Source organism: Oncorhynchus gorbuscha, linkage group LG16 (genome assembly GCF_021184085.1).
Source record: "Oncorhynchus gorbuscha isolate QuinsamMale2020 ecotype Even-year linkage group LG16, OgorEven_v1.0, whole genome shotgun sequence".
In the NCBI taxonomy this organism is placed as follows: domain Eukaryota; kingdom Metazoa; phylum Chordata; class Actinopteri; order Salmoniformes; family Salmonidae; genus Oncorhynchus; species Oncorhynchus gorbuscha.
In genome coordinates this window covers 51,797,926-51,807,256 of record NC_060188.1, presented here as the reverse complement: position 1 = coordinate 51,807,256, position 9,331 = coordinate 51,797,926, and the positions used below count along the sequence as shown (strand labels likewise).

General features: G+C 39.1%; 1 protein-coding gene across 1 annotated transcript; it reads left to right on the top strand.

Annotated features, from left to right (window-relative positions):
- The first annotated feature begins 1,051 nt into the window (after positions 1-1,051).
- LOC124000476 (ubiquitin-conjugating enzyme E2 G1) lies at positions 1,052-8,861 on the top strand. The gene is made up of 6 exons (XM_046306851.1): positions 1,052-1,258; positions 4,157-4,259; positions 6,190-6,287; positions 6,537-6,715; positions 7,181-7,304; positions 7,536-8,861. The coding sequence occupies exons 1-5, from the start codon at positions 1,213-1,215 to the stop codon at positions 7,265-7,267; spliced, it is 513 nt and encodes a 170-aa protein (XP_046162807.1). The 5' UTR covers positions 1,052-1,212; the 3' UTR covers positions 7,268-7,304; positions 7,536-8,861.
- The last annotated feature ends 470 nt before the right edge of the window (positions 8,862-9,331 follow it).

Here is a 9,331-nt window from a genome sequence, read left to right as displayed (position 1 = left end):
CAATAAAGGCGGGGACTTAATCACTGCACAGTTGCATCACAACATAGTTGAAAAATACATGGCAAAAATAAATCCAAAATGGATGATGTTGAGAGATAGATGGGAGGGGTTGAATGGAGCTGAAGGGTGGGACTAATAACAAGATAACCAATGTAAAACATACGGGGTCTGTAAAATGTTTATAGGTTCAGAAATGTTGTGAAATAGCACAGTTATAAATAGAAATCAAACTTGATGGACATCAGAAATAGAGGAAGGACTAAAAACAAACAAAATATAACTATTGTCAAATAGATTGTGTCTGTAAATGTGTATAAAATGTGTAAACTAAAGTTAGAACCCTAAGTGTTTATTAGTTTACTCCAATTGGGGGAAGGGTGGTAGGGTTTGCAGGAGGAATAATAAAGGTATATTCTTTTAAAAGTATGTATATCTATATGGGTATGTATATGTATATATGTGTATAAGTATGCATACGTGTAGGTATAAGGATATATATATATTTACCCCCAAAATATATGGGGGTTTGGAAATGATGTAGACAATTGCATTGATGGAAGCAACCATCTTTCTGCAATATTAAGCTGATCCACCCCTTAAAAGAAGTAAACTAAATAATGAAATGCAATTAAAATTAAATTAAATAAAGGCTGGGACTTATTTTCATTGTGGCCCCTATTTTTTACATTAGAAAAGAAGTGGCTTCCATCTGGCCACTAACATAAAGGCATGATTGGTGGAGTGCTGCAGAGATGGTTGTCCTTCCAGTAGGGCAGTTCTCGATCAGGGGCATACACAGACCTTTCAGGGGGCAGGTGCTCAAACTGAAAAAACGTTCATAATTCACATCTCAAAATGTACAACATATACACTGCCTCTAGTGAGCATTTTTACTTTTTTGAGCATTGAAGTGTTGCAACTGTGGTGAAAATGAGGTTGTCAAAGTCAGGGCCGTCCAGAGGATTTTATATGCAGAGGCTGTCAAAATTCCACCTGAAGAAGAAGGTGATGTCACAAGTGCTGTTGCTTGTACTGATAATTGCCTTCACGCGGCTTTACTGGTTTTTTTTAGTGCGCATGTGCCCCAAAATGAGAATGTTGAGCAAAACAGACTAGAAAAAAAGCACTGGCATTATTTATTGAAAGTTGCTAGCTAATTCTCTCACCTCGCAATATTAGCTAGCTAACATTTTAAAATCCAAATTGTAAAACATGACGGAGCCTCAGGCAGCACTGTTACTCAGGAGACAGCTGGCAGGTAATTTATAAACTGGTGGCTAACGTAGCCGGCTAACGCGCTGATTGCATGTCGGGTTGCTATGCTAGCGAGCGAACATTAACTAACTAATCTTTGTTTCGGGTTTTATATACTGTCATGTATGGACTATGGTGTGAAATGTCATCTTTTGATTACTTAATTTTGATAGTTTAATACATAAAGTAAGCCCACCAGTGGCAGCGAGCGAGGCAGTTACGAAGCTAGCTACAGACAGTTGATATAGGACATTTTTGTAGCTATGTTTCCACAAAGTTTCGGTTGATAAAATAGTTCAATGGCTAGCCATCTAACGCTAGATGTATGTTTTGGTCATGTTTTAGGAACGTCTACATTGGTTTTGTTCTGTGGACGCGAAACGATTCACCGGTAGCTTACTAATTACACGTTTGTTACCCCTTTGTTTTGAACGTCATTTAGACGTCTAGCTAACATAAGCGGACACATGTCAACTGTAGCCATTGATGCACAATTGTCAGGTCTTTATATTAACATTGGCGAAGACGGAGCGGTGAGTTTAGTTAACGGCTGGTTCAGTTAAGTGTGTTCAATCTGTTAAGTAACGTTATTTGACTTGTGCTACGATAGTCCATCTTTTTTACGAAATTGAATCCATACAGGGGACCTTTGGAGGAAGGACTTTGAAATATGACGGTTGAATCGCAAATCACAATTGAGAAAAATAATTAAATATAGTTGGAACATTTGTGCTCCCGAGAGGCGCAGTGGTCTAAGACACTGCATCTCAGTGCAAGACGCGTCACTGCAGTACCTGGTTCGAATCCAGGCTGCATCACATCCGGCTGTGATTGAGTCCCGTAGGGTGGCACCGGGGTAGGCCGTCATTGTGAATAAAAATGTGTTCTGAACTGGCTTGCCTAATTAAATAAAAGTTACATTTGTGGCATTTTGGCTTTACCCAGATCTAGATTATACCCACATCTAGATGATGGCCAGAGTTTACCCATGACGTTGCACAACCATTTAAATTAGTAAATCGTCGTTTTAGTCAAAGTATGATATTTGGGCTTGAAGTGACAAATCCGAACTGCCCACTTCGTGAAAATCAGTGTGTGATATCTTTTCCTATGATATGACATACAAATTATTTTCAACCTGTTTTGTTTAAGGGCTGGGTTTTATTTGAATGTTACCACCTGCATTGGTAAAGGCAATTAGACATTGTTAATGTTGTAAATAACTATTGTAGCTGGAAATGGCTGATTTTGTACACTTATGTAGATGTTCAATTCAGAGGCCCATTATCAGCAACCATCACTCCTGTGTTCCAATGGCATGTTGTGTTAGCTAATCCAAGTTTATCATTTGAAAAGGCTAATTGATCATTACAAAACCCTTTTGCATTTATGTTTGTAAAGCTGAAAACTGTTGTTGTGATTAAAGAAGCAATAAAACTGGCCTACTTTAGACTAGTTGAGTATATGGAGCATCAGCATTTGTGGGTTTCATTACAGACTCAAAATGGCCAGAAACAAATAACTTTCCTCGGAAACTTGTCAGTCTATTCTTGTTCTGATAAATGAATGCTATTCCGTGCGAGAAATTGCCAAGTGAAGATCTCGTACACCATGGTACTACTCCCTTCACAGCGCAAACTGTCAGAATAGACTAGAATGAGGAGTGTGAGGCCAAGTACATTAGTCTAGTTTGAGAAACAGACACCTCACAAGTCTTCAACTGGCAGCTTCATTAAATAGTACCCGCAAAACGCCAGTCTCAACATCAACAGTGCAGAGGCGACTCCGGGATGCTGGCCTTCTAGGCGGAGTTACTCTGTGTCTGTGTTCTTTTGCCCATCTTAATATATATATTTTTTGGCCAGTCTGAGATATGGATTTTTCTAAATCAATTTCTCCAGACATCTCCTGATGTGGTTTAAATGTTGTTGCGGACTTAGAACATCCCATTTAGTTTGGTTTTCTATTATACCAGGTGTAATGCTGAGAGTGAAAACCGGAAAAATAGAAGGAAATGAAAACTTAGAAAAGCAAAACGGAATCAGGCAGAAAATAACAGATTTTACAGGACCCTAATACTGCGGCTCCTTGCCAAGTTCTCAGCGGAGGGAGAACACCTCCTTCTAAAGCCCTATGTGGCTGTGCAAAATAATGAAACATTTGCTTGAATAAATCCGTTGATATGATTTTAAAAGTAACTATGAAAACCTAAACGCACTCTTCAGGGTTGCTTTTGAAAGGGTGTGTAACCTACTACTGCAGTAGCCATTTAACTCCTCACTCACCTCCATCAGCAGCATTAGTGGTCACTGCTCCTGTGCTTTGAGTTGGAGGTTGAGTTGCACAAGGCCTGATCAAGTTAGTGAATATTTGCTTCCCAATGCTTCACCAATTACTTATACAGTTAGAGGTGCATTATTGGGACCATTCACATGTCTCTTTTAGTAGACTTCATTTTTTAAATGGTTGTTTCGAGAGGAAATTAAATGGTTGGAAACCACACGCAGTTGATTCTTTTAGGACCAGAGCCCATGGTGTGACAGATGGGTGCAGTCCTTTGACTGTGCTGCTGTTTTAGCACATCAGGGGACTGGCTGCCAGAGTGACAGCACATTTAAACCTCATTGCACTTTTGAGTTAGCAGTTTGAGTTGTTTAAATTGCTACTTAATAATAGGGAAACAAATGATTTAAAGGTTAACAGATTTATGTTCACAGAGAGGAACATTTAAATCTGAGTACTGAATCCAGCATTCCAACACAACTGATTTGAGAGATGTACTTCTTACTTTATTGACTGGATGAAGTTCAAGAGTCAAATATCACAAAGAGCCATTTATTTTTGTATATTTATTTCTGATGAAAACCAAATTATGTTAAAATGTTTTCTCTTTATTTACCAGAGCTGAATAAGAACCCAGTGGAAGGATTCTCAGCAGGCTTGATAGACGATAATGACCTCTACAGATGGGAAGTCTTAATCATCGGCCCACCAGACACATGCTAGTAAGTCTGCCAGCACAGTTCCACTCTGATTTTGCTGTGTGGGTGGGTTGATAAGCCAGCTGGGGAGTATGTGGATGTGAGGAGGAATTTTCTATTTGTCATATACAGCAGTTGTCCGTTCATGTAAATATTTTGGGATCTTTTCAACTATTTTAAAATTGAACGTTTAAATGAAATTGTGATCTGAAAAAAAATACTATTTTTTGCTACTTTATTAACTGGAACTGTGCGGTATGCATCTGTGAATGATGAGGGGAGCAGGGAGGGGGAGAGAGGGCAACCAAGTTGATTTGTGCTGGTAGACGACCTTATTGCTAGTTATTTATCATCTCATCTGATTACATAGTATTTTGTGTTGACTGCATCAAACTGAGAGAAACTAGCTAGCTAACGTCAGCTAGACTAATTAAAACGACAACTATAACTGTCCTCTTCCAACTCCAGCATAGATAATAAAATTTTCTCTAGAACATCTGCAATGTTCTTTATTTTTTATTTCACCTTTATTTAACCATGTAGTCCAGTTTAGAACAAGTTCTCATTTACAACTGCGACCTGGCCAAGATAAAGCAAAGCAGTGCGACAAAAACAACAACACAGAGTTACACATGGGATAAACGAACGTACAGTCAATAACACAATAGAAAAAAATCTGTATACATTGTGTGCCTGTAAAGTAAGGCAATAAATAGGCCATAGTGGTGAAGTAATTACAATTTAGCAATTAACACTGGAGTGATAGATATGCAGATGAGAATGTGCAAGTAGAAATACTGGTGTGCAAAAGAGATGGGAAAAAGAAATATGGGGATTAGGTAGGTAGTTGGTTGGATGGGCTATTTACAGATGGGCTGTGTACAGCTGCAGCGATCGGTAAACTGCTCTGACAGCCGATGCTTGAAGTTAGTGAGAGATATATAGGTCTCCAACTTCAATGATTTTGGTGATTCGTTCCAGTCATTGCCAGCAGAGAACTGGAAAGAAAGAGGCCAAAGAGGTGTTGGCTTTGGGGATGACCAGTGAAATATACCTGCTGGAGCGTGTGCTACGGGTGGGTGTTGCTATGCTGTCCAGTGAGCTGAGATAAGGCGGAGCATTACCTAGCAAAGACTTATAGAGCCAGTAGGTTTGGCGACAAATATGTAGCAAGGACCAGCCAACGAGAGCATTCGGGTCGCAATGGTGGATAGTATATGGGGCTTTGGTGACAAAACGGATGGCACTGTGATGGACTGCATCCAGTTTGCTGAGTAGAGTGTTGGAGGCTTTTGTAAATGACATCGCCAAAGTCAAGGATCAGCAGCATAGTCAGTTTTACGAGGGTATGTTTGGTAGCATGAGTGAAGGAGGCTTTGTTGTGAAATAGGAAGCTGACTCCAGATTTAATTTTGGAATGGAGATGCTTAATATGAGTCTGGAAGGAGAGTTTAGTCTTGCCAGACACCTAGGTATTTATAGTTGTCCACATTCTAAGTCGGAACCATCCAGAGTAGTGATGCTAGGCGGGCAGGCAGGTGCGGGCAGCGATCGGTTGAAGAGCATGCATTTAGTTTTACTAGCGTTTAAGAGCAGTTGGAAGCCATTGAAACTTGTTTAGAGGTTTGTTAACATTGTCCAAAGAAGGGCCAGATGTATACAGAATGGTGTCGTCTGCATAGAGGTGGATCAAATCAACCCTCAGCAAGTGCGACATCATTGATATATACAGAGAAAAGAGTTGGTCCGAGAATTGAACCCTGTGGCACCCCCATAGAGGCTGCCAGAGGTCCGGACAAAATGTGATCATCACGTGGAATTATAAATGTTCTTATTGTTTTAACAGAAAAATATATATTTTTAATTGCTGTTTAAACGTTAGACTTTTTCCATTTGTCACATATTCCAACCCCTGATATTTGACTATAATGAACCATATTTCTCTCTGCTACAGTGAAGGCGGTGTGTTTAAAGCACATCTCACGTTTCCCAAGGACTACCCTCTCAGGCCCCCTAAAATGAAATTTATCACAGATTTATGGCACCCTAATGGTAAGTATGAGTGTATTGCACTGGGTTTGTTTTCTCTTGAAATTATTTGCACTATTTTTGTCTGTTTACTTTTGGGGAAATGTAGGCTATCCCTCAGGAGGATCAGTAGTGTTTCTCAGTAAAGTAATACTTTTTTGGAACCCACCAAAATCCTTTACTCTGGCAGTTATTTTCACACAGTTACATGCATGCACACAGAAATAAGAATATAAATCTGTTCTAATTTCATGTCTCTTATCCTGTTTGCAGTTGACAAGAACGGGGACGTATGTATATCTATTTTGCACGAGCCTGGTGAAGATAAGTATGGCTATGAGAAGCCTGAGGAGCGCTGGCTGCCCATCCACACAGTGGAAACCATTATGATTAGTGTTATTTCCATGTTGGCGGACCCTAACGGAGACTCTCCTGCCAATGTAGACGCTGCAGTAAGTCTCATTTTCACCTGAGGGGCCAAATCAGGGGTTTGAGCTCACTCTGATTATGGTTCTTTATATATCGACAATCTGTGGATGGTTAATTAGGACAAAAGGAGTTCAAGGCCCAGTGCAGTCAACATGATTTCCTGTGTTTTATATAAATTTCCACACTGACGTTATAATAATATTGTGAAAATGCTGATGATGCCCTTTTCGTGTAAGAGCTGTTTGAAAAGACCACCTGAAATTTCAACCTGTTTTGGTGGGATGGAGTTTGGTACTTAATTGTGACCCAGAAATAATTTGATATTGAGTTTAAAACGACTGAATTGGACCTTTTAATGGTATATTTCATCCTATAGTGCACATAATTCTGAATGTTCCATGTTCCCAAGCCGAATATTTGCCTTTGGAGAGCAAGAATCTGTCATCTTTCAACTAAAATGTTTTCCCCCGTCATTGTTCCCCCTGCAGAAAGAGTGGAGGGAAGACCGACATGGGGAGTTCAAAAGGAAAGTGGCCCGTTGTGTAAGAAAGAGCCAAGAGACTGCCTTTGAGTGATTACTTATCAAGAGGCATCTTGCTTCACTTTTTCAGGGTAAGTGTAGTGGACTTTTGCCCCTTGGATCTTTTATAAACCAAGTGTTGTGATTTTGAGGAGGTCTCAATGCTATTATATGGCATCTGAGTAACTTACTATACTGTTCACACTTCAAATGAAATATGTAGATGGTTCATTCATACCTGTTGAAGTCTCTGAAAGTCTATGCCGGAAGTTTATTACAGTATATCCAATATGTGCTAAGTTGCCTGTTCTTGTCTTACACAGGTCTCCAATTGAGAAACAACAAAGCTATGTTTTCCTGCACTCTACCACCCTATTGCATGGCTGGTCTTCATTGACTGTCAGAAACCGTCTGGCAACAATAGGCTGCAATAGAACATAACAGCTGTTACCAGATCCTGACTGAAAACCGCCAAGCAAGTGCCAACAACAAAGCAAAAGATGAATAACCAAGTTTTTTTTTAAAAGTCTATGAACTGGATTTCAGGAAGATATTGTAAAGACCTGTATATAGCACAGACATAAAACTGGATAATATATCAATTGTCCCTATCCCATCCAGCAAGACACTTAGTACCAAATAAATAGTGTTTCTGTAGGTAGAATCTGAGTCCTATAGATTCGTATGTTTTTATTCCACTTCTTCAACATCTGCTCTAGTGTGCATGAGTTCAGTTCTGTTACAGGTTGCTTTACGAACAGGAGGCCTTGTAGGGAGCAGAATGGTAAGAATGCAATGCTGTTGTAGAATCCCTCTATTGGAGGAGAGCTGCTTTGGTTCTAGAATGACCGAAATATCAGGCCGGATTTGCATTTATGGCAGATGGACATAAGGGTGCATTACACATACTGTAGCTTGCTTGTCATGTTGGGTTCATTCACCTCAGCACTTCAGGAAAAGTTGCTGTAAGTCAACATTTAACATATGATCCAATTTGTCAAGTTCAGGTGTGTTTCTTCGGAGATGGACATAACCATTACAAGTCATGCATGCACAAATTGAAGTCATACGTGTAAGTTTTTAATTATAATTTTTTTCTCAAAAAAGTGCCTCCTATTAAATTGCTTGGCAATTGCCCCCTGTATTGAACCAGAGTTTCAGAAAAATATGAGAAATTGCTTAACACCCTGTAAGTTTGTACAACATCAGCACAATGTGTAATTCAAATATTGGTTAAATTTGGTTTTGCAATAACTTTCCCCTCTGTGTGGTAAACCGACTTATTTATAAAAATAAAAAAAAATCTGATTAGGGTGATGTGGAGACCTATTTCTCTTGTATTCACCATGATAAAGGAGATAAATTGTGTTGTGTCCTAGGTAGGATTTGTTATGCATGCTTTTAACTTGAGGTTTTCTTGCTGGTAGTTTTGGGGTTTTGATTTAAAATGTGTGAAAGAGTGTGTGCCCGTGCCCTTTTTTCTTTACCCTCTATTCCCCTGATCCCTGATTTTTCCCATGGTTTATTATTTTATTCTGTCTGATGGACTATTGCAGTTTACTTGCCTAATGTACAAAGACAAAATACTTATGTATATTTTCTGTGTTATGTAGTGAGTTCTTCTAAAATAAGATCTATGTTCCCAATAATTGCTGGTGTTTTTTATTTTTAATGAAATTCATATCCGCAGTGTTTTCTCATAGAATCAGGCATGATTGATACACACATTATCTTCTTTCCTAGCATGTCATTACCTGGTCCTGACCAAAGCTCCCTGCCTTTTATCATGTGGTGTCTGACCCCTAGGTGAAACATATCATGTACTTGTCATGCAATACATTACGCTAGATTTAACAAGTGTTAGTGATAGGATACTGTCATTTGGCACAAAGGTGAGAATATTATATGGGTCAAGTGTATTCTGTGTACAGTAGTGCCCCATATTCAGAAGAAAGCCATGTAACAACATTACACCAAGTGAGGTGTTGGTGCTTTGATTGCCACAGATTTATGCCGCGTTCAAGAATACTCTGAAATTACTGACTTGGAAACTCATGGAAAAATTTGTTCAGTTTCAGAATCAATCAATAGGAAGCTCTATGTAAAAAAAAAAAAAAAA

Excerpts from the sequence above, each read along its gene's own strand:
- LOC124000476 (XM_046306851.1), top strand. The coding sequence starts at position 1,213 with ATGACGGAGCCTCAGGCAGCACTGTTACTCAGGAGACAGCTGGCAG. Across the intron at positions 1,259-4,156 it reads ACTCAGGAGACAGCTGGCAG|AGCTGAATAAGAACCCAGTG; the intron begins GTAATTTATAAA and ends TTTATTTACCAG. Across the intron at positions 6,716-7,180 it reads CTGCCAATGTAGACGCTGCA|AAAGAGTGGAGGGAAGACCG; the intron begins GTAAGTCTCATT and ends TTCCCCCTGCAG.